At 40.6% G+C, this 21983-nt stretch overlaps 1 protein-coding gene across 1 annotated transcript in view; it reads left to right on the forward strand.

Annotated features, from left to right (window-relative positions):
* Colec12 (collectin sub-family member 12) overlaps positions 1–2071 on the forward strand; it is a 181230-nt gene extending 179159 nt beyond the window's left edge. Inside the window, 1 exon segment of the mRNA NM_001025721.1 lies at positions 1479–2071. Coding sequence (NP_001020892.1) covers positions 1479–1498 — 20 coding nt within the window. The 3' untranslated portion in view covers positions 1499–2071.
* The last annotated feature ends 19912 nt before the right edge of the window (positions 2072–21983 follow it).

Here is a 21983-nt window from a genome sequence, read left to right on the forward strand (position 1 = left end):
TCTTTAGACCTGTGGCACAACTTTGAAAATCTACTAAGGGGATTGTAGAGATGTCTCAGCAGTTTAGAGCACTTGCTCCTCTTACACAGGACCCTGATTTGATTCCCAGAATCCACACAGCAGCTCATAACCATCTGTAACTCCAGTTCCAGTGGATATGATGCTCTCTATGGTGGTATCTTCTGCAGACACCAGGCCAGTGGTGCACAGACATATGTGCAGGCAAAACACCCATACACATTATATAAGTAAAATTACAATTAAAAAATATACTAAGACTCACCAAATTAAAAAAATTTTTTACATGGATGATATGCATTATCTGTGAATTAGAGTTCAATTAATCTATTTTTGTTAATTAGTAATTTAAAAAACTAACTATACTCTGTTCATATTATTTTTGGAAGAAACTGGGGCATAAATTACATATACATTCAAGATGTTTACAGAGTACTTTTGATGTAACAAATAGTGTGAATGCTATAGATCTCAAAACAAATAAGGAACACGCAGTGTAGTCAGCTAAGGGGCAGAAGCATGGATCACTAAACATGGGGTTACAGTTGGTGATGACAATCAGGCATGATGTGTTTGCCTTGTTTGCTCAAAAGAGTGTTAAGTAGGAAACAGAATTCTCTAGAATTGACCCCACCGGCAAGCCACACCTGTGATAGGGGTCCCAGCCTGTGTTTTTCCTGGTGAGATCTGGGATGGATGCTGTGGTTCTCAAGCTCCTATGTACCCAGACACCACTGGGAATGCAAGGAGTTGAGAATGGGGGTTGTGAGGCTGCACCTACACACCAGGCATGAGGGTGATGGTTGAGCCCAGGTCAGGAAAGAATCCATTTTGGTTCCAAGTGAGTCCCAGAGTACACAGAAGCTGAAAAAGAGAAAGCCTTCTCTGGGAGATTTAGGTGAGGCTCTTTAGGATGAAGCCCCCACCACCAGCAGGTGGTCCTAGATGAAGGAGACAGTCCTTGTTTGTCCAAACTACCTTATTTTATGGTAGATATAAATGCACATGTCTTACTCAGGGTGAACCAAGGATTAAATACCTTTTGCAGGAAGGAAAGCTCAGGAAGGGAAGCTCATTGACTAAACACTTGGGGCCTCTCTAGATACCTCATTAGCATGGAGAACTCCAGGTTTTTATGCTATGTGACTAGTTGTCATCATCCTCTCAGTGGAGTGTCATGGTTGCATCTTCCAGAACAGGTAGAGCTTAGCAGGGAGCTGGTTCCACATCTACTGTTCTCAATTCTGAGATTGCCCCGGGTTTTGAACCTACTTCAGCCTTACCAGTTTTTCTGTCTGGTGGTACAGTCTGCTTGCCCATTACTTAATCTGAAGAAGAACTTCCCAACAGTCTTCTTTGAATTCATTTGTACTCTTTCCAAAAGATTCCTCCTGTTTTAAATTGTAAATAATTTTATTCCTCAAGCAAAACTAATGCCCATCCTTATTTTTCTCTTTCAGTACCATCATCCATATTATAACTGTGATATAATAGCAGGAACGTATTTTCTGATGCCTCTCAAAGGTGAAGAATACTCGTTTCTGATGCCATCACTTCTCACCAGATTGAATGGAAAAAGACCTGAAAAGTAGTTATTCAAAGTAAATGGATACCTACTGCACCATAACCGAAGGACTAGAGAGCTAAAATGCTCCCCAAGTTGATACTGATTTCCAATGTGCAAATGGACTGAATCACATAGATTTTTCTCAGCCATTAACCATACAATTTATGCAAATTATATCTTTCCAAATATGGAATGCTCCAATCAGAAAAAGACTATCATTGGTTGTTGAGTTACAGGCTCTGTGTAAACAGTGTGTTTCTAAAATCCCAAATATAGAAAGAATATGCAGACATACACATATATAGGCCATCTTTTAGTAATAATATGAAATATACTTAAAGAGCTTTTAAACTTCATATTTTTGTACAAAATATTTGCCTTTTACAATCATTTTACTTTTTTAAATTTTACCTATATAACACATAAAGCCAAAGAAAACAATAATTGTACTAATAAAATTTCAATGGAGTTTCTCTTCAGATTTAATCTGTCCAGCTGAAGTGAATTTTTGTTTTATGTATCTGTGTATGTGTGATGTCTTCAGAACAGTGAATCACATGAAGCATCTGGAAATACCCTGTGCATTTTGGTGATAGTGGAGCTCTAGCCTGAGATCATGATAGTTCATTCAAGAAGGCTGTGCCATGAGCCCAGCACCAGCCACTTTTATAAGAGGAAGTGTTGACTTGGGATGTGCTTTTGTTCTACTTTGTGAAATGGGAATGCTGGAGAAGCATCTGTGAGGAAGGATAGAACACCTGAATCTGAATGTCTGTAAGGCCCTGGTGTAAGGCTGATCCATGAACAGGCTTAGTGTCATATTCATACCAGAACAGACAAGAGATTATAATGTCACATCAGTTGAAGTCAGCCAAGTGATGCTTGCAAGTTAGAAGAAACATGCTATTTGGAAAGTAGGGTTCCCAAAACATAACTCAAGACCTGGGCTAAATGAAATGCAAAAATAAACTTTAGGTAATTTGTTGAATCAGCAAAGAATCTTCACTTGTGAGCCCAAAACGTCCATGCCCTCCTGTCTTTGCATCTGTTTCATAGCTGAGGCAGAGGACGAGGGTTGTCCAAGTAGCTGCCCCATCCACCTGTAGTCTTTCTTCCCTTGTGGAGTGTAAGCTTCCACAGAATTGATCATATCTAAACATTTCGGATGAGCTTGAAACTCCAGGATTTAGCCAAAAGAAAAGGAAACTAAAATTTTAAGACCTACCTAACCTCTTCAGTTATTAATTTCTAGGCTAGACAAAGTACGTATGTCATCTGAAATCAAAGTCATACTTAACAACAACAGCAAACCATAATGGATAAATTGAACATGTGTGCCACCTCAACAGAGACTTTAAGCCTTTAGATATTACACATGAAAATGAACTGTTTCATTCACATTTAGTTGATCTTTAATCTGAACTGGAATCAAACCTCAAACAGTTCACTGCTCTTACAGAGGATCGGAGATCAGTTCTCAGCACCTATGTTGGAGAATTTTCAACCTCCTATAACTCCAGATCCAGGGGACTCAAAACCTCCCTGACATACCTGTCATATACCTATGGGTACGCAGATACACATGTATACATAAGTAAAAAATTTTTAAAGGGTTTGTTCCTAGACTTGTTTGCTCTATTCAGTGGATATTTGTGAGAGGCCTGCTCTCTTCTGAAGTGAAACAGAGAAAGAGTGGATCTGGGGCAGTGGGGGAGGGAAGAATGGGAGAAACAGAGGGAAGGGAAATTTCAGTCAAGATGTATTGAAAAAAAACAAATTTTAAAAAAACAGAAAAAGGCAAGTATATTAACTGTGATATTTGATTTCAAATGTACATTGAATATACTTATACCTGTCTCACAAAGTCATTGCAAATTTTAATGAGGTAATATCCAGAAATCACCTATTACAGTGTCTGGCTCCAAAGACACGTGTCATGATCTTATATCCTTTTTTTGTTTAGAAATCTTTCAAGTGCCTGGTTCAGCTAAGGAAATAACAGGTTTTAAGTCATCCCAGACACCTAATGACATGGCCCAGGTAAGTAAGGGAGCAGTTTTTTATACAGTGCTAGCTCCCATTAAAGCAGGTTTGGTCCCATGTCAAGAAAAGATGGGACCTTGGGTAGAAAGCAAGGAAGTCGTTTTGCTTTGTCAGAGACAGGCTAACAAGGATGTCTTGAACCCCCCCTAGGGACTTTCTGCATATAAGAGAAAGACTGTAGTAAGTTCTTTATATTGTACATGCTCACACTAGACTAGGAATCAGCAAATATGGCCAATGGTCTGTTTTTATAAACAAACTTATTAAAACATGGGCTTATGAGTTTATTTACTTTCTACCACACACAAAATGTTTGGTCATCAGCCTATGGCACCACTGGGAGACATTGTGAGAGGGAATTGCGTCACTGGGAAAATGTCTATCTCTTTACTTCATGGCCACAATAAGGTAGATAAGGCCTTTGCTACCACATTGTTCCCACTATGAGGTTTGTGCTTCTATAAGTCCAAGGCAATAGGAGCAAGAGACGCTCTGGACCTTCTAGAAGTATGAACCGAAAAAAAAAATCTTTTTCTTCTTATACCTTGATTATGTTGAGTATATAGTGATGGAAAACTAAAGCAGTGCCTGTGGTGACTGCTTTTGAGCTGTAACAGCAGAGTTGAGCAGTTACAAATGACCATGACCTACAAAACTAACAATAGTCATAATCTGTCCTTTTACAAAAGCTTGCAAATTTCAATATCAACTTATAACCTAGAAAAATATACCTAATTTCATTCATTTTATACTATGCATTTCCATATAGATGAAAATATTAGTATTTATTATCAGAATTATTGGTAGGTAATTCCTCAAGGCACCCAGAACATCTAAAGGAACTTTAAAATCAAAATAGTCCTCTCTACAACTACTCTTGTGAGATCACTGGCCACAACATTGGTCATTACTATCTCCTTGGCACTGTTAGAAGCCCTCACCAAGCCCAAGGTCCATACAAAGGTCCATGCCTATTGGAGAGGTACATGGTGGTAATAAAATCTTGAGGTCAAGACACATGTACATTGAACCACAAAAGGAGTCTTTATATCATCCCAGAGCCATTTCATAAAAAGTGTGTCAATGAATAATAACACATGGTTTTAGAACAGGGCTGATGATATAACTCAGCAGTACCAGGCTTGCCTAGCATGCAGAAGACCCTAGATTCAGTCCTCCCATTCTGGAAAAAAAAATACTAAAAATGTAATGCTCATACAAATCTGTAATGGGTATGTATTGTATAGGAGCACAGGACATAGATATCTATGCCTTACACGCTCAAAGCATGTAAGTAGGAAAAGCATCACTGCTATGGATGTGAGCTTTGTCTATTGTCTTGCCAGGCATAGTGACTGGGATGAGGATCACTTAAGTCAAGGCCAACCTAGCCAACATCAGGAAACTGTCTCAAGAAAATCCCAAAACTAAAAATACACAAATGCTTATAATGCTCCCAAGTAGAAGCAATCTAGCTGTCCTTCAATGACTTAGTAGGAAAATAAACAGTGATAAAAGAATGTTAATCAACAGCAAAAAGAAGTGAGCTGCCAAGGCACAGGAAGATTTAGAAGAGACCTAACTGGCCACTGCTAAGCAAAAACAGCCGTGTATATATGGAGAAAGGCAGAGCGGAGCAGAGGATGAGTAAGCGGAACATACTCATTTTTAGGGAACTTTTAGAAAATGAAACAATGCAAATACAATGGTAGATAAATGACATATTTGACAAAACCCCCAGAACTTTGTGACACAAAGAGTATCCCACAATGCACACAACTTAATACACAATCTCTACATCAAAGAATCTCCTGAAGAAATGCAGATAATGACAATGACTTAACTTGCAATTTTTTGACTTTGAGGCAAAGTATACTCATTCAAATATTCTGGTTTTCACCTTCAGTTCAGAATTCAAACAATTACATGAGGCAGTCAAGACTTCATTATAAAATAGGTTTCATATTATATGATTTTGCCCAACTGTAGGTAAATGTTAAGTATCCTAAGCACATTTAAGATGAGCTAGATAAACAAAGTTTAGGATTTTGGTGTATTAAACTTACTTTTTACTTACACTATTTTGCACTTCTGATGGTTTTATGAAAAGGTAATAAATACCACTTGAAGTTAAAAAGATGTATCTGTTACAAATATATGAAGCAATGTTGTTCAAAAGTATGTATGGGGTGTGATACTAAAGAAGAAAAAGACCTATGTCTAGCACTGCCCTTTATTTGAGAAAATGGTTTCTTATGGGGAATAGGTTATCAGTTCTGATAATGTTAGACATGTGCATGGGACTGAATCATTATGTACAATATGGCAATGGTTGGAGCTGGGTTTCTTATCCTTCCCCCAGTGGGATTTTACAGATAAGGGAGGTAGGAAGACAGAGTAATCTATGTGATAGTTGGTTAGCATTAGAAACAGCAGTATGAACTCATGGTTGTCTTAATATACAAATAGCTGCATGTAGAAATATCAATAAAGCAACACATAGCTGAATGTAGTGATGCAAACCTTTAATCCCAGAACTTGGAAGGCAAAGGCAGGCCAATTTCTGAGTTCTAGGCTTGGTCTATATAGTGAGTTCCAAGACAGCAGACAAGACTATATAGAAGGACCCTGTCTCAAATAAATATGGATGGATGGATTGGTGGATGGATGGACGGACAGATGGATGGACAAACAGACCAAAAATTTTTTCAGGCCAGTCTCTGAGCTTTAGGCAAGGTTGGTCTACATAGTGAGTTCCAGGACAGCCAGGACTCCATAGAGACCCTGTCTCAAATAAGTAAGTAAGTAAATAAATAAATAAATAAATAAATAAATCCAAAAATTAAAGCACACACACTAAGACAGATTTTTTTTCTGTATTGTATCAGCTGAGAACCTAAGAGAAACACCACAGGACCAAGTAAATCCAGTATCCAGAAACCACGAACCTATGTTGTTAAATATAAATGGAAAAATAAGGGAAGAAAAATAATTTCTCATAGTCTATTCTTGACTCCCCACTCAATAATTCTCTTCCAAGAAGAACACAACAAAATGAGGAAAAGGAAACTTTATCATGGAAAAATACCTCAGCCAGGTGATCAAGGGTGGCAATGATGTAAAGCTTATTGACAATATGCACCCTTGATAGAATGGACTTGGCCTCTGTGCTTTTTCTTCCCATTAGCTATCTAATCACAAGATAGTAAGGAAATTCCATATAGGGATATCCTACAAATTTCTGACCAATACTCTTCAAAAGTGTCAAATTGTCAAAAAAACAAAAATGAAGCCTGAGAAACTGTGATAGCCAAAGAGAAACCTAACAAAATAAATAGAACAATTGGATGTAAATGTGGTAGCCTGGATGGAATCCAGACTCAGGAAGGGATATTGGGCCAAAGCTAAGGAAACCTGAATAAAGTGGAAACCTCAGTTAATGACTTGACAATACTATTTCACTAAGAAATAGATGTTGAGAACATGGGGAATTAGTTGGGTGTAATCTAGCATGTACTCTTGGAAGGGTCAGTCAGGAACATTACTATGAGGTTGAGGTTAGCCTGAGATATATAATGAATTCCATACCAGCTTGGTCTACAAAGACTGTATCTCCAAAAACAAAACAAAACAGGTGGGAATTGGGGGGGACCAAATGCAGCATATAGGGAACTTTCTATACTATCTAAAAACTGAAGTTGTTTTTTTAAATACTTATTTAAGGAAATAGGTTAACTAGAAAAAAACTAACTTAAATAGATACAGAATCATTCTAAATGGCAATAAAGCCACAGTCTTTGGAGTATTAGCAAAATGGATATTAGCCATGCCCCTTGTTTTACTTGTTAACTGCTGCTAATTATTAATAATTATTATTAATAAAGAAATATCTACTTTGCTGAACGGCAAAATAATTTGCAATTATCTCAAGCTTGGTGCAGTGGTACTGGGATATAATCCCAGCTCTTGAGATGGGGAGACAGGAGGATCGGGAATTCAAGATCATCTTCGGCCACAGACCAGCCTAGGTTATATCTCAAAAAAAAAAAAAAAAAAAAAAAAAGCAAAGCAAAACCAAAACAGAATTCTCTTTATTAACATCTAACTTTCCAGTTTGAGCCATAATCAATACAGTATCAAAGTGAGCCAAGGTCACAAGGCCCTAAGATGTGTTGTAGTAAATTATTTAAATCCCATCCCAAGGCTTCTATCCCGCCTTTGGATATTGAGCTCCCAAATAAAAAACATGCACAGCCTTTATATTTACAATAAGTCTTAAGCAACACAAGAGCTGAGCAGCTACCTACCCTCCATGCCATTAAAATCTACTTTCCTATCAATAACCCTGAATTATTACTATGTTTCACCTGGTCTCTCTCTCTCTCTCTCTCTCTCTCTCTCTCTCTCTCTCTCTCTCTCTCTCTCTCTCTCTCTTTTCTTTATTACACTGTACACTGTAGCTGTCTTCAGACACACCAGAAGAGGGCATCAGATCCCATTACAGATGGTTGTGAGCCACCATGTGGTTGCTGGGAATTGAACTCAGGACCTCTGGAAGAGCAGTCAGTGCTTTTAACCGCTGAGTCATCTCTCCAGCCCAGGGCCACACTCTCTTGACTCTTAACCCACAGCTGCTTCTCCTCCCTCCTCCTACACGTTCTTCCTCTTTTTCTGACCCCAAGCCCAGGAAACCTAAACCCCACATATGTCTCTTCTGCTCAGCTATTGGCTGTTGGCATCTTCACTTACCAATCAGAATTAACTTGGGGGCAGGGTCACAGAGGTTACCAGACTCCAGGTCAAGCCCCCATTCCTGCAATTTAGCATTATAGTACACTGTTAGACAAAAACCTCAACCAAGGTGAATAAAATGCTTGCATGAATGGATCAGCATTCTTTACCCACATTCTGGTGTCATCTCACAGTCATTCTACCTATTTCACAGACACCACAATGAGCAGATATTCTAGTTCTTTGACGGTAGGCACATACTCTTCTATGGCATATCATACAGGTAGCACCAACATGCTGTCAAGTGTCAACAGAAGAGTAAAGTTTGCCTTGGTACTGATAGAATTCTTGCTACTAAAGACATTCAGATATGGAACACGAGTGAGACATCTGCAAAAGGTGATAAAGGTCTATGAATAACTTTCTATAATTAAGGGATTTAAAAAAATGTGCATTCTCAGGCTAGAGAGATGGCTCAGTGGTTAAGAGCACTTGCTGACTGCTCTTCCAGAGGTCCTGAGTTCAATTCCCAGAAACCACATGATGGCTCACAACCATCTATAATGAGATCTGGTGCCCTCTTCTGGTATGTCTGAAGACAGCTACAGTGTACTCATATGCCAAAAATAAATAAATCTTTAAAAAAAATAAAAATGTGCATTCTCTTTTACATCAAAGGCGAATTTTGTGCTCATTTAAGCAGGTAAATGACGTAAAAGGCAGCAGAAGTTTCTTCTCAAATAACATGGGTCTAAAAACTACAAAACACACTAGCAAGTGGCTAGAGAGAGACTCAGCAGTCAGGAGCATTTACAGCTCTTACAAAACAATAGAGTTTGGTTTCCAGCACCTACATGGTATAGCTCACTATTGCCTGGAATGCCAGAGGACCTAATGATCTCTTCTGAGCTTTGTACTCTCCTGCATGTCCATGATGTACAAACATACATGCAGGCAAATAACCCATGCACATAAAATATTTTTAAAAGAAAAATAATCCACCAAGTGAAAGAGAATGTCAGTCACCATGAGAAAGCATTACACCACCATTAAGTCTACATGGTAATTACTGCTACTGTGGTTTGAGTATTTTTCTCTCTTCAAGAATCTACCCAAACTAATACCATTCATGAACAAGCTAGAGGGCCGGGCATGGTGGTATGTTTCTATAATTCCCAGCACTTGGGAAGAAGAAGCAGGTAGATCAAGAGTTCAAGGCCAGACCAAGGAAGAAAAAACAAAGGCTATCTTGAAAGGCTGAAATGGCCATCTCTACCTGCAAAGCTTCTGCTTCCACAATTCTACACTAGGCTAAAGCACTTCCAAGCCCATTCAGTCCCATGACTCCATGTGAACAGCTTATGTGCTGTTTCTCTCCATCTCGGGAGAAAAATGCAGGGTGGAGGGAAAACAAATTTTCATCTTGATGAACATTAGACCACTAATTGCCAACACTATAATTATATGATGTTTGCTGCTTTAATCTGGTAAAAGTCAGAATAAAGTAAATTGGGGTGATTTTTAAAAGAAGTTTATTCAGTCACTTTACAAATCATTCAATTGGCTTGTGTTTGGCACGATGAGATATAAAAGTAACATTTGGCGTGCATGTAACTTTTGGGATCAAGAAAATGATTAAGTATTTAAGGATTATATTTCTGTCACTCCACTTGAAGACATAATGAGTCTCTGCTAGTGGCACAGTGGCTTGTGGAGGAGAAAGGGAGGTAGCTCAGTGACCTTCCAAAATTGTACGTGAGTTCTGGTTCTGTGGGAAGGACATGTGGAAAACCTTACTGAATCAAGGATTAGAAGTGCCATGTAACTTCTAATAGTAAGTAAAGACAAAGCAGTTAGTTTCAAGTTTGGTTTCCCCTGCAGAAATCAGTACTATATATGTCAGAACCTAAAGTCACAAGGTGTAGAAGCCATGATTATAGAGGTCCAACTCTATTTCTACCTCTTGGCACCCTTGCCTATGTATGGTTTGAATATGAAATGCCCCCCACAGGTTCATGTGTTGAACGCTTGTCAGTGTAGCGGATGGTGCTACTTTGGGAATTTGGGGAAACTTTAGGAGGAAATCTGTCAGTGGTCCTGGTCCCTGTCTCACTCTGCTTCCTGTCTGCCATGAGATGAACAGCCTCTTCCTCACATAGCTACCACATCTACCTCTGTGGTATTCTCTCTCACTGTGACCCCAAAACAATGTAGTCAAGGACTATTGGTTGAAATTTCTGAGACCAAGAGCTAAGATAACCTTTTTCCTTAAGCTCTGTCATGTACTTGGTCATAGAAGAAACCGTAGTTAATATAAACTTCAGAGCCGCAAACCTACCTCTCTAGCTTTCAACAGTCTTTCTGCCAGTAGATCAGCTACTTCTGGCTAATGAGATAACTGAGAAATGTGTGGGTCTCATGGTAATATGCTCATTGTCACATACTAGTCAGGACCACATGGCAACTGATGAATTCTCCTATGAGCTGGATGGTGGGGTTAACAGAGACATATAATAGGATGATATCTAGCCTAGAAAAGAAAAACTGAAATCAATCTGCTACCACTGGGTAGCCTAGTCTCCTTAAGGAAGTATCATCATCTTAAATGTTCAGCATTCTCTGTCCACATCCACAGAGTGAAATGTCCTACAGCTCTCACAGTTGATATGTCCTCTGTGAGGGTGTTCTCTAGTGAATAATTGAAAACTCAAAGATGCCAACAACTGAGAGCTCCTCCTCATCCCTCCTCCCATAGACTCCCTACACATAGGCCTTCCAATCTGGTGTCTTGAAACTGAATAAATAGTTATGCCATTCACCCCTTGTCATGGGTCCAGGTTCGACACAGGATTTGAGTTTTCAACTGGAAGCAGGGATATCTGGAAGGTGCATAGTAACTATACACAGACTACTTTTTGGATACAAACTGACAGGCAATTTTTCAAGGCTTAAAGTTTCTCTCTCTCTTTCTCTCTCTCTCTCTCTCTCTCTCTCTCTCTCTCTCTCTCTCTCACACACACACACACACACACACACACACACACACACACAATCTCATGTACACCTCACTCTCCACTCACTCTTCACTTTTTCTTTACATGCTCACACTCCCAAGCCTTTCTCTTGCTCCAGTCTTTTATTGATAATCCAAAAGCAGGTAGAAGAAGAGACATTGTATAATCATTGCAAAATCAAATTCAAAAGAATAACCACATCCCACAAATAATTAAGAATTACAATTGTTCCCCCAATGTTTCAAGGTTCCCCTATCCCCAGGCCTGTGACCAAAATAATAATAATTGCAAGCTTATCATTATTTAAACTTTAACTTTTGACTTACTATATTTCACAGCTCAAAGCTCCAAGGTCAGCTACTTGCATTTTCCTGTGAAGCTCTAATGATAAATGACATGAGCAAAGCTGCCAGACAGTGGCCAGAAAAAATCAAATTAACCCTTAACTCAGTAGTTCCACTAGCTTTCTGTACCTTTACATTGCACACAATAACTCTCCTAAGAATTACAGTATTTTGACTTAGTTTTACTAGTATATAACTTTATATATTCTATACTTCCTTATCCAGGAACCACTCTCAAATGTTACACAAAACCTATTTCCTAACATCGGCAATTTTTCTTTTCTTGGGTCCCAGTGTTGGCTCTAATTAATTTTCTAACAATTTTTTCAAACTTTCTTTGCAAGTCAAGCATTAATCTGGAACTACCATTGTGTAGTTATTACACTGTTTCCAAGATGAGAACACACAGCATGCACCTAGGCCATTAGGACTGTGCTATACTGTGCCCCTATGTCTCAATTTCCAATAGTTCAAGGATCATAACATCAAGGAACATCTAGTTTCACAGAATTCTCCAGAGCAGAAGGAGAAAGAAGTAGGAAAGTCAGATATAGTAGAATAATTATGCACACCAAGGCCAACTGAAAAGCAGTCATGCACAAATGAAATCTATACAGCCGTAGTCCAGGGCTAAGGTTAGGAGAAATGGGAACAACCAGTTTTTACAAAGAGCTGCTGCAGGCTACTGAGCTGTCTGCATCCCAGCCTACTGCAGCCCTTATTTCAGATGGCGGGTCCCCTGGAGGAATGTGTCTCCTGCTTCTCAGGGTCCCAGACTCCACCCTTCTTTACAAGGAGCTGACATGAACTTCTGAGATGTCGCCATCCTGGCCTACTGCTGGCAGTCCCTAAATGGTATTCTGTCCCCAGCAACCCCTAGTCTAAAATCTGTGCCATCTGGACTCAGGCTGTCTCTATAAAGTGAGCTGCATACATATCTGCTCCTTAGTAGAGTTATCCCTCAATACTTCCCTTAAGGTAACCCTGACCAGGGCCAATGATGCCAGTCCATTTTTCACCAACAGCAAGCCCCTATGCTCTTTCTCTCATGCTGATAAATGGTAGGCGACAGGTTAATCCTCCTGTCATAGTAGATGTCTGTATGAGTTAAGCCCTTTGGTACTTGAGTCTGGGTTTTCCCTAGCTGCCTGCCTTGAGAGTAACTCTATGCAAGGATACCTGCTATAAACTGCTTGAGCTCATTAGATGGCCTCACTCCTCACGCGACCGACAAAACATGACACTCTCTACAGGGCAGAGCAGAGAGGCCTACAGTGCCCATCTTCTTCCACCTGCATTTGAGGAACGAACACTCTTTGGGCTGTAGCCGTTACTGACTACTTCATTGGCACTGCCATAAATATTTTTTTTAATTGCGTTTTAGTTTAGACCAATCCTGACTCATAAATTGTATTTCTCCCCACTGAGAGATTAATGTTCTTAGGAGAATAGAAAAGTCAAGAAATCAGCAAGAGGTCTGCCCCCATACTGATTTTCCTAGGAAAAATAGAAGTTACAAACGCTTCAAAGTACTGACTAATTTCTCTAAAATTAATTTTCTAAAGTTTTTCATAGTAAATATTTGTTTCCTGAAAACCTGCTAAAAGAGGTAATTTTTTCAGAAGTAAATATTAATAATAATATTATTATTCCCAGGGTTTGGGAGTTTACAAAGAAAAGATGTGGAGGAGGGATGTAGTTCCAAATGCTTATTTTTCTGGAGATTTTGGCTTGCTTATTGGATGAGAACAGTCAACCCAGGACAGATAGCAACTCCAGCTAAAAAATGTGCCCATGATTTGTTTGAGTTGTGTTATTAAATCTCTTAGGCCAAGACCACATGCTGGCAGTACCTAGGAAAGAAATGGACACCAGCCAAACATCCCTCCAGGGACACTGGAGCAGATCCACAGTGGACAGCCCCAAGCTAGGATGCACCACCCAAGCAAGCACTTCTCTCAAAAGCCCTGTCCTGCCGAGTAGCTCAGGTCCCCTCAGTGCACATGCACACATGCATGTGCATGTCTGAAGATGTGTCTTGGTGAAATCTATAATGGTAGCTGGAGATAGGTGATAAAACATTGTAGGAGCCACTCCTCCTTGCCACTGAGTGGGCTTAAACACCTGACATTCCAGAAAAACCCTGATTCAAAGTAAGGTATTTTATTTCAGAAAACAGATGTTGCAATTAATCTGAAATTTTAAAACATTTCCCAAGACCAGCAATAAACCTCACTTTTAAAGAAGTAGCTTGCATGCCTGATGTTTTATGAAGTCCCTTTAATAAGTCACTGTGATGGATTATATATGCTCGGCCCAGGAAGTGGCACTATTAGAAGGTGTGGCCTTGTTGGAGTATGTGTGTTACTGCAGGTGTGTGCTTTAAAACCTTCATCCTAGGTGCCTGGAAGCCAGTATTCTGCTAGCAGCCTTAAGATGAAGATACAGAACTCTCAGCTCTGCCTGCACCATGTATGCCTGGATGCCATCATGTCCTACCTTTTACCTTGTTGATAATGGACTGAACTTCTGAATCTGTAAGCCAGTCTCAATAAAATGTTGTCCTTAAAATAGTTTTGTTGGTCATTGTGCCTGTTCATAGCAATTAAACCCTAAGACAGAGAAGTTGGTACCAAGAGTGGGGTGTTGCTATGATAGGCCTGACCATGATTTTGTTTGGAAGAATGTGGATTTGGGGACTTTGGATTTGGAAAGCAGTGGAATGTTTTAAATGGGGTTTAATGGGCCATCTTAGTAGGAATATGGAAGACTTCGTTGCTGAGAGTGTTGCTAAGAGTAATTTGAACTGTGCAAACATGGCCCAAGAGGCTTTAGAGGAGAAGAATTTCAGTATGTGGCATAAAGACTGTTTTGTGGTATTTTGGTGAAGAATATGGCAGTTTTAATAAAGGAAATCTCAGAACCCCCCATCATAGACTTTGTTCTCTGGTTAAGTCTCATGAAGAGCATCTTAAACAAGCATAGCAAGCTGAGAAAGGAAAAATATAAAATATATGGCTCAAGTATTAAAGGGGCACCAGAAAGTGAAATGGAACTGAATCTTGTGTTCAAGGAGATAACAAACTAAGGGAGTGGGATTTTTGGGGCAAGAGTCTACCCAGCTAAGTTTACATCCAGGCATGGTGGTACCCACCTTTAATCCCAGGAGATAAATAAAACCAAGCAGATCTGAGTTTAAGGCCAACCTGAGACAGGGAAAGTTTGAGAAGCTTAAATCTAGCCATGGTGGTACATACCTTTAATCTCAAGAGACAGCATGCAGATTTCTAAGTTCAAGATCAATCTACAAAACAAGAGCTCAGGACAGCTGAGCTCAGGCAGTGAAAGCTTCTGATAATGTAATAGAACAAGGGGGTAATGTTCCAGTGCCTGCAAGCAGCAGGATTTGTCAGCTTTGGCCTTGTATCTCTGACTTTATAGTCAAGAGAAGAAGGAGACTACTGGGACAATTGATGCTAGTTAGCTGGAACTAAGAAATTAGTGGTGATTAAGAAGAGACCAACATCATTAAAGTAAAATCTGGGAAATGTTTACTGGGAGCACAAAGAAGCTGTGTTCCAGAGATATCTGAGGTTGTACCTTGTGCTGCAACTGTACTTGGTAATGTTTAAGAGTCACCCAGGTGGTGCTGGTTTTGAAGACATGAAAAGGTCATGAAGAACAGCTGAGACTTGGCACTGTGAGAGGCCATGGAAGGCCATTGGTGAAGGTATAACCTCAGTTGTAGTTGATGGCCAAGGACTGATGGGGTCATGCAAAGGAGATATGGCTTGGCACCATGAGGAGAGCCTATGATAAGCTATTGGTGACACCCAGCCAGTACCATGGGATAATCACCAAGAAAAGCAGCAGCAGTGGAGTGGATCAACCTGAGCTTAGAATGCTACAGAGGGCAGGGCTGGAGAAGTGATAGCAGCCCTTTGGAGGAGCCCAGATCATGTGTGGATCCCAGATATTGAAACAAGAAGCTGTAACATTGAAGTTGCCTTGGAGAGCCCAAGATGTTCGAGATGTCAGAACCATAGGATATCTCCTGAGGAAAGCTGCTAACAGGGAGAGGAACCAGCCCAGGGCAGAGAACTTTATTGCAGTCAACAAAGATGAAAAAGGAGTTGGAGATCTGAAGACCACTTTAAACCAGATATAGAGATGCAGAGTTTGGAGTTTGCCAAGCTGGTTTCCTGTCTTGCTTTTGGAATTATAGTTAAGTGACTGGATAAATCTCAGAAGAGACCTTGAACTTTGAACTTTTAACATTGTCGAGACTACTATAGACTATGGAGACTTTGGAAGAATGTTAAATGTATTTTGCATTATGCTATGTTTAGGTATGGCCCCTACAGACTCATGTTTGAACAAGCCTATGTGATGGTTTATATATGCTCAGTCCAGGGAGTAACACTATTAAAAGATGTGACCCTGTTGGAGTAGGTGTGGCCTTGTTGGAGTAGGTGTGTCACTGTGGGTGTGGGCTTAAGACCCTCATCCTACTAGCCTATAAGCCAGTATTCTGCTAGCAGCCTTCAGATGAAGATATAGAACTCTACTGCACCATGCCTGCCTGGATGCTGCCATGCTCCCACCTTGATGATAATGGACTGAACCTCTGAACCTGTAAGCCAGCCCCAAATAAATGTTGTCCTTAAAGGAGCTGCCTTAGTCATGGTATCTGTTCACAGCAATATAACCCTAGACAGTCACTTTATTTATGAACTGTTGGAAGGGTCAAATTTTGTTGATGAATTGCAAAATGATCATTTGGGAAGGCAACAGAATGTCTATAAAGGTGAAGAATCACATCACTGTAGAAAGATACACAAGGCACTCCAGATACTAAAGAGGAATTGACCTTGTTGTGGATGCCATCCATGCTGGAGCTGAGGATGCTGCTGCCTGGGAGTCTGGGCAGTGAAGAAATGATAATGGGTGGACTGTGAAGCACTGGTCAAGACAAGATACTACAGTGAGACCAACAGCCCCTGAGTAGGGTCTGGCTCTGTGGGTAGAGATTCCTTTTCTAGCTTGTTTCTGTAATTTGATCCCCAAATTTTAACTACAAAGCATGTTTTAAAAAAAAAAAAAACTTGGGCTGAGGCTGCAGAGCGGAAGAGACCACCAACACTGCCCACCCCTGCCCACATCCCTGGCCCAAGAGGAAACTGTATAACGCCTCTGGGTTCCCGTGGGGGAGGGCCCAGGAGCAGCAGGACCACTGCGTCTGAGACACCTCCGGAACCTGAAGGAAACAGACCGGATAAACAGTTCTCTGCACCCAAATCCCGTGGGAGGGAGAGCTAAACCTTCAGAGAGGCAGACACGCCTGGGAAACCAGAAGAGACTGCACTCTGCATACACATCTCGGACACCAGAGGAAAACACCAAACGCCATCTGGAACCCTGGTGCACTGAAGCTCCCGGAAGGGGCGGCACAGATCTTCCTGGTTGCTGCTGCCACGGAGAGCTCTTGGGCAGCACCCCGCGAGCAAACTTGAGCCTCGGGACCACAGGTAAGACCAACTTTTCTGCTGCAAGTGACCTGTCTGGTGAACTCAAGACACAGGCCCACAGGAACAGCTGAAGACCTGTAGAGAGGGAAAACTACACGCCCGAAAGCAGAACACTCTGTCGCCATAACAGGCTGAAAGAAAACAGGAAAACAGGTCTACAGCACTCCTGACACACAGGCTTATAGGGCAGTCTAGCCACTGTCAGAAATAGCAGAACAAAGTAACACTAGAGATAATCTGATGGCGAGAGGCAAGCGCAGGAACCCAAGCAACAGAAACCAAGACTACATGGCACCATCGGAGCCCAATTCTCCCACCAAAACAAACATGGAATATCCAAACACACCAGAAAAGCAAGATCTAGTTTCAAAATCATATTTGATCATAATGCTGGAGGACTTCAAGAAAGACGTGAAGAACTCCCTTAGAGAACAAGTAGAAGACTACAGAGAGGAACCGCAAAAATGCCTGAAAGAATTCCAGGAAAACATAATTAAACAAGTAGAAGCCCATAGAGAGGAGTCACAAAAATCCCTGAAAGAATTCCAGGAAATCATAAATAAACAAGTAGAACCCCATAGAGAGGAGTCACAAAAATCCCTGAAAGAATTCCAGGAAAACACAATCAAACAGTTGAAGGAATTAAAAATGGAAATAGAAGCGATCAAGAAAGAACACATGGAAACAACCCTGGATATAGAAAACCAAAAGAAGAGACAAGGAGCTGTAGATACAAGCTTCACCAACAGAATACAGGAGATGGAAGAGAGAATCTCAGGAGCAGAAGATTCCATAGAAATCATTGACTCAACTGTCAAAGATAATGTAAAGCGGAAAAAGCTACTGGTCCAAAACATACAGGAAATCCAGGACTCAATGAGAAGATCAAACCTAAGGATAATAGGTATAGAAGAGAGTGAAGACTCCCAGCTCAAAGGACCAGTAAATATCTTCAACAAAATCATAGAAGAAAACTTCCCTAACCTAAAAAAAAGAGATACCCATAGGCATACAAGAAGCCTACAGAACTCCAAATAGATTGGACCAGAAAAGAAACACCTCCCGTCACATAATAGTCAAAACACCAAACGCACAAAATAAAGAAAGAATATTAAAAGCAGTAAGGGAAAAAGGTCAAGTAACATATAAAGGCAGACCTGTAAGAATCACACCAGACTTTTCGCCAGAAACTATGAAGGCCAGAAGATCCTGGACAGATGTCATACAGACCCTAAGAGAACACAAATGCCAGCCCAGGTTACTGTATCCTGCAAAACTCTCAATTAACATAGATGGAGAAACCAAGATATTCCACGACAAAAACAAATTAACACAATATCTTTCTACAAATCCAGCACTACAAAGGATAATAAATGGTAAAGCCCAACATAAGGAGGCAAGCTATACCCTAGAAGAAGCAAGAAACTAATCGTCTTGGCAACAAAACAAAGAGAAGAAAAGCACACAAACATAACCTCACATCCAAATATGAATATAACGGGAAGCAATAATCACTATTCCTTAATATCTCTCAACATCAATGGCCTCAACTCCCCAATAAAGAGACATAGATTAACAAACTGGATACGCAACGAGGACCCTGCATTCTGCTGCCTACAGGAAACACACCTCAGAGACAAAGACAGACACTACCTCAGAGTGAAAGGCTGGAAAACAACTTTCCAAGCAAATGGTCAGAAGAAGCAAGCTGGAGTAGCCATTCTAATATCAAATAAAATCAATTTCCAACTAAAAGTCATCAAAAAAGATAAGGAAGGACACTTCATATTCACCAAAGGAAAAATCAACCAAGATGAACTCTCAATCCTAAATATCTATGCCCCAAATACAAGGGCACCTACATACGTAAAAGAAACCTTACTAAAGCTCAAAACACACATTGCACCTCATACAATAATAGTAGGAGATTTCAAAACCCCACTCTCATCAATGGACAGATCATGGAAACAGAAATTAAACAGAGACGTAGACAGACTAAGAGAAGTCATGAGCCAAATGGACTTAACGGATATTTATAGAACGTTCTATCCTAAAGCAAAAGGATATACCTTCTTCTCAGCTCCTCATGGTACTTTCTCCAAAATTGACCATATAATTGGTCAAAAAACGGGCCTCAACAGGTACAGAAAGATAGAAATAATCCCATGCGTGCTATCGGACCACCACGGCCAAAAACTGGTCTTCAATAACAATAAGGGAAGAATGCCCACATATACGTGGAAATTGAACAATGCTCTACTCAATGATAACCTGGTCAAGGAAGAAATAAAGAAAGAAATTAAAGACTTTTTGGAATTTAATGAAAATGAAGGTACAACATACCCAAACTTATGGGACACAATGAAAGCTGTGCTAAGAGGAAAATTCATAGCCCTGAGTGCCTGCAGAAAGAAACAGGAAAGAGCATATGTCAGCAGCTTGACAGCACACCTAAAAGCTCTAGAACAAAAAGAAGCAAATACACCCAGGAGGAGTAGAAGGCAGGAAATAATCAAACTCAGAGCTGAAATCAACCAAGTAGAAACAAAAAGGACCATAGAAAGAATCAACAGAACCAAAAGTTGGTTCTTTGAGAAAATCAACAAGATAGATAAACCCTTAGCCAGACTAACGAGAGGACACAGAGAGTGTGTCCAAATTAACAAAATCAGAAATGAAAAGGGAGACCTAACTACAGATTCAGAGGAAATTCAAAAAATCATCAGATCTTACTATAAAAGCCTATATTCAACAAAACTTGAAAATCTGCAGGAAATGGACAATTTCCTAGACAGATACCAGATATCGAGGTTAAATCAGGAACAGATAAACCAGTTAAACAACCCCATAACTCCTAAGGAAATAGAAGCAGTCATTAAAGGTCTCCCAACCAAAAAGAGCCCAGGTCCAGATGGGTTTAGTGCAGAATTCTATCAGACCTTCATATAAGACCTCATACCAATATTATCCAAACTATTCCACAAAATTGAAACAGATGGAGCACTACCGAATTCCTTCTACAAAGCCACAATTACTCTTATACCTAAACTACACAAAGACACAACAAAGAAAGAGAACTTCAGACCAATTTCCCTTATGAATATCGACGCGAAAATACTCAATAAAATTCTGGCAAACCGAATTCAAGAGCACATCAAAACAATCATCCACCATGATCAAGTAGGCTTCATCCCAGGCATGCAGGGATGGTTTAATATACGGAAAACTATCAATGTGATCCATTATATAAACAAACTGAAAGAACAAAACCACATGATCATTTCATTAGATGCTGAGAAAGCATTTGACAAAATTCAACACCCCTTCATGATAAAAGTCCTGGAAAGAATAGGAATTCAAGCTCTCTGCTCCCAAACCCCGTGGGAGAGAGACCTCACCGCCTGATCAGGTGGGCACTCCTGAGGCTGCAGAGCGGAGGAGACCACCAACACTGCCCACCCCTGCCCACATCCCTGGCCAAAGAGGCAACTGTATAAGGCCTCTGGGTTCCCGTAGGGGAGGGCCCAGGAGCGGCAGGATCCCTGCGCCTGAGACACCGCCAGAACCTGAAGGAAACAGACCGGATAAACAGTTCTCTGCACCCAAATCCCGTGGGAGGGAGAGCTAAACCTTCAGAGAGGCGGACACGCCTGGGAAACCAGAAGAGACTGCACTCTGTGCACATCCAGACGCCAGAGGAAAACACCAAACGCCATCTGGAACCCTGGTGCACGGAGGCTCCCGGAAAGAGCGGCGCAGATCTTCCCGGTTGCTGCCTCCGCGGAGAGGACTTAGGCAGTACCCCACGAGCAAACTTGAGCCTTGGAACCACAGGTAGGACCAACTTTTCCCCTGCAAGAAACCTGCCTGGTGAACTCAAGACACAGGCCCACAGGAACAGCTGAAGACCTGTAGAGAGGAAAAACTACACGCCCGAAAGCAGAACACTCTGTCCCCATAACTGGCTGAAAGAAAACAGGAAAACAGGTCTACAGCACTCCTGACACACAGGCTTATAGGACAGTCTAGCCACGGTCAGAAATAGCAGAACAAAGTAACACTAGAGATAATCTGATGGCGAGAGGCAAGCACAGGAACCCAAGCAACAGAAACCAAGACTACATGGCATCATCGGAGCCCAATTCTCCCACCAAAGCAAACACTGAATATCCAAACACACCAGAAAAGCAAGATCTAGTTTCAAAATCATATTTGATCATGATGCTGGAGGACTTCAAGAAAGACATAAAGAACTCCCTTAGAGAACAAGTAGAAGCCGACAGAGAGGAATCGCAAAAATCCCTGAAAGAATTCCAGGAAAACACAATCAAACAGTTGAAGGAATTAAAAATGGAAATAGAAGCAATCAAGAAAGAACACATGGAAACAACCCTGGACATAGAAAATCAAAAGAAAAGACAAGGAGCTGTAGATACAAGCTTCACCAACAGAATACAAGAGATGGAAGAGAGAATCTCGGGAGCAGAGGATTCCATAGAAATCATTGACTCAACTGTCAAAGATAATGTAAAGCAGAAAAAGCTACTGGTCCAAAACATACAGGAAATCCAGGACTCAATGAGAAGATCAAACCTAAGGATAATAGGTATAGAAGAGAGTGAAGACTCCCAGCTCAAAGGACCAGTAAATATCTTCAACAAAATCATAGAAGAAAACTTCCCTAACCTAAAAAAAGAGATACCCATAGGCATACAAGAAGCCTACAGAACTCCAAATA

This window comes from Rattus norvegicus, chromosome 18 (genome assembly GCF_021556685.1).
Source record: "Rattus norvegicus strain SHRSP/BbbUtx chromosome 18, alternate assembly SHRSP_T2T, whole genome shotgun sequence".
Lineage (NCBI taxonomy): Eukaryota > Metazoa > Chordata > Mammalia > Rodentia > Muridae > Rattus > Rattus norvegicus.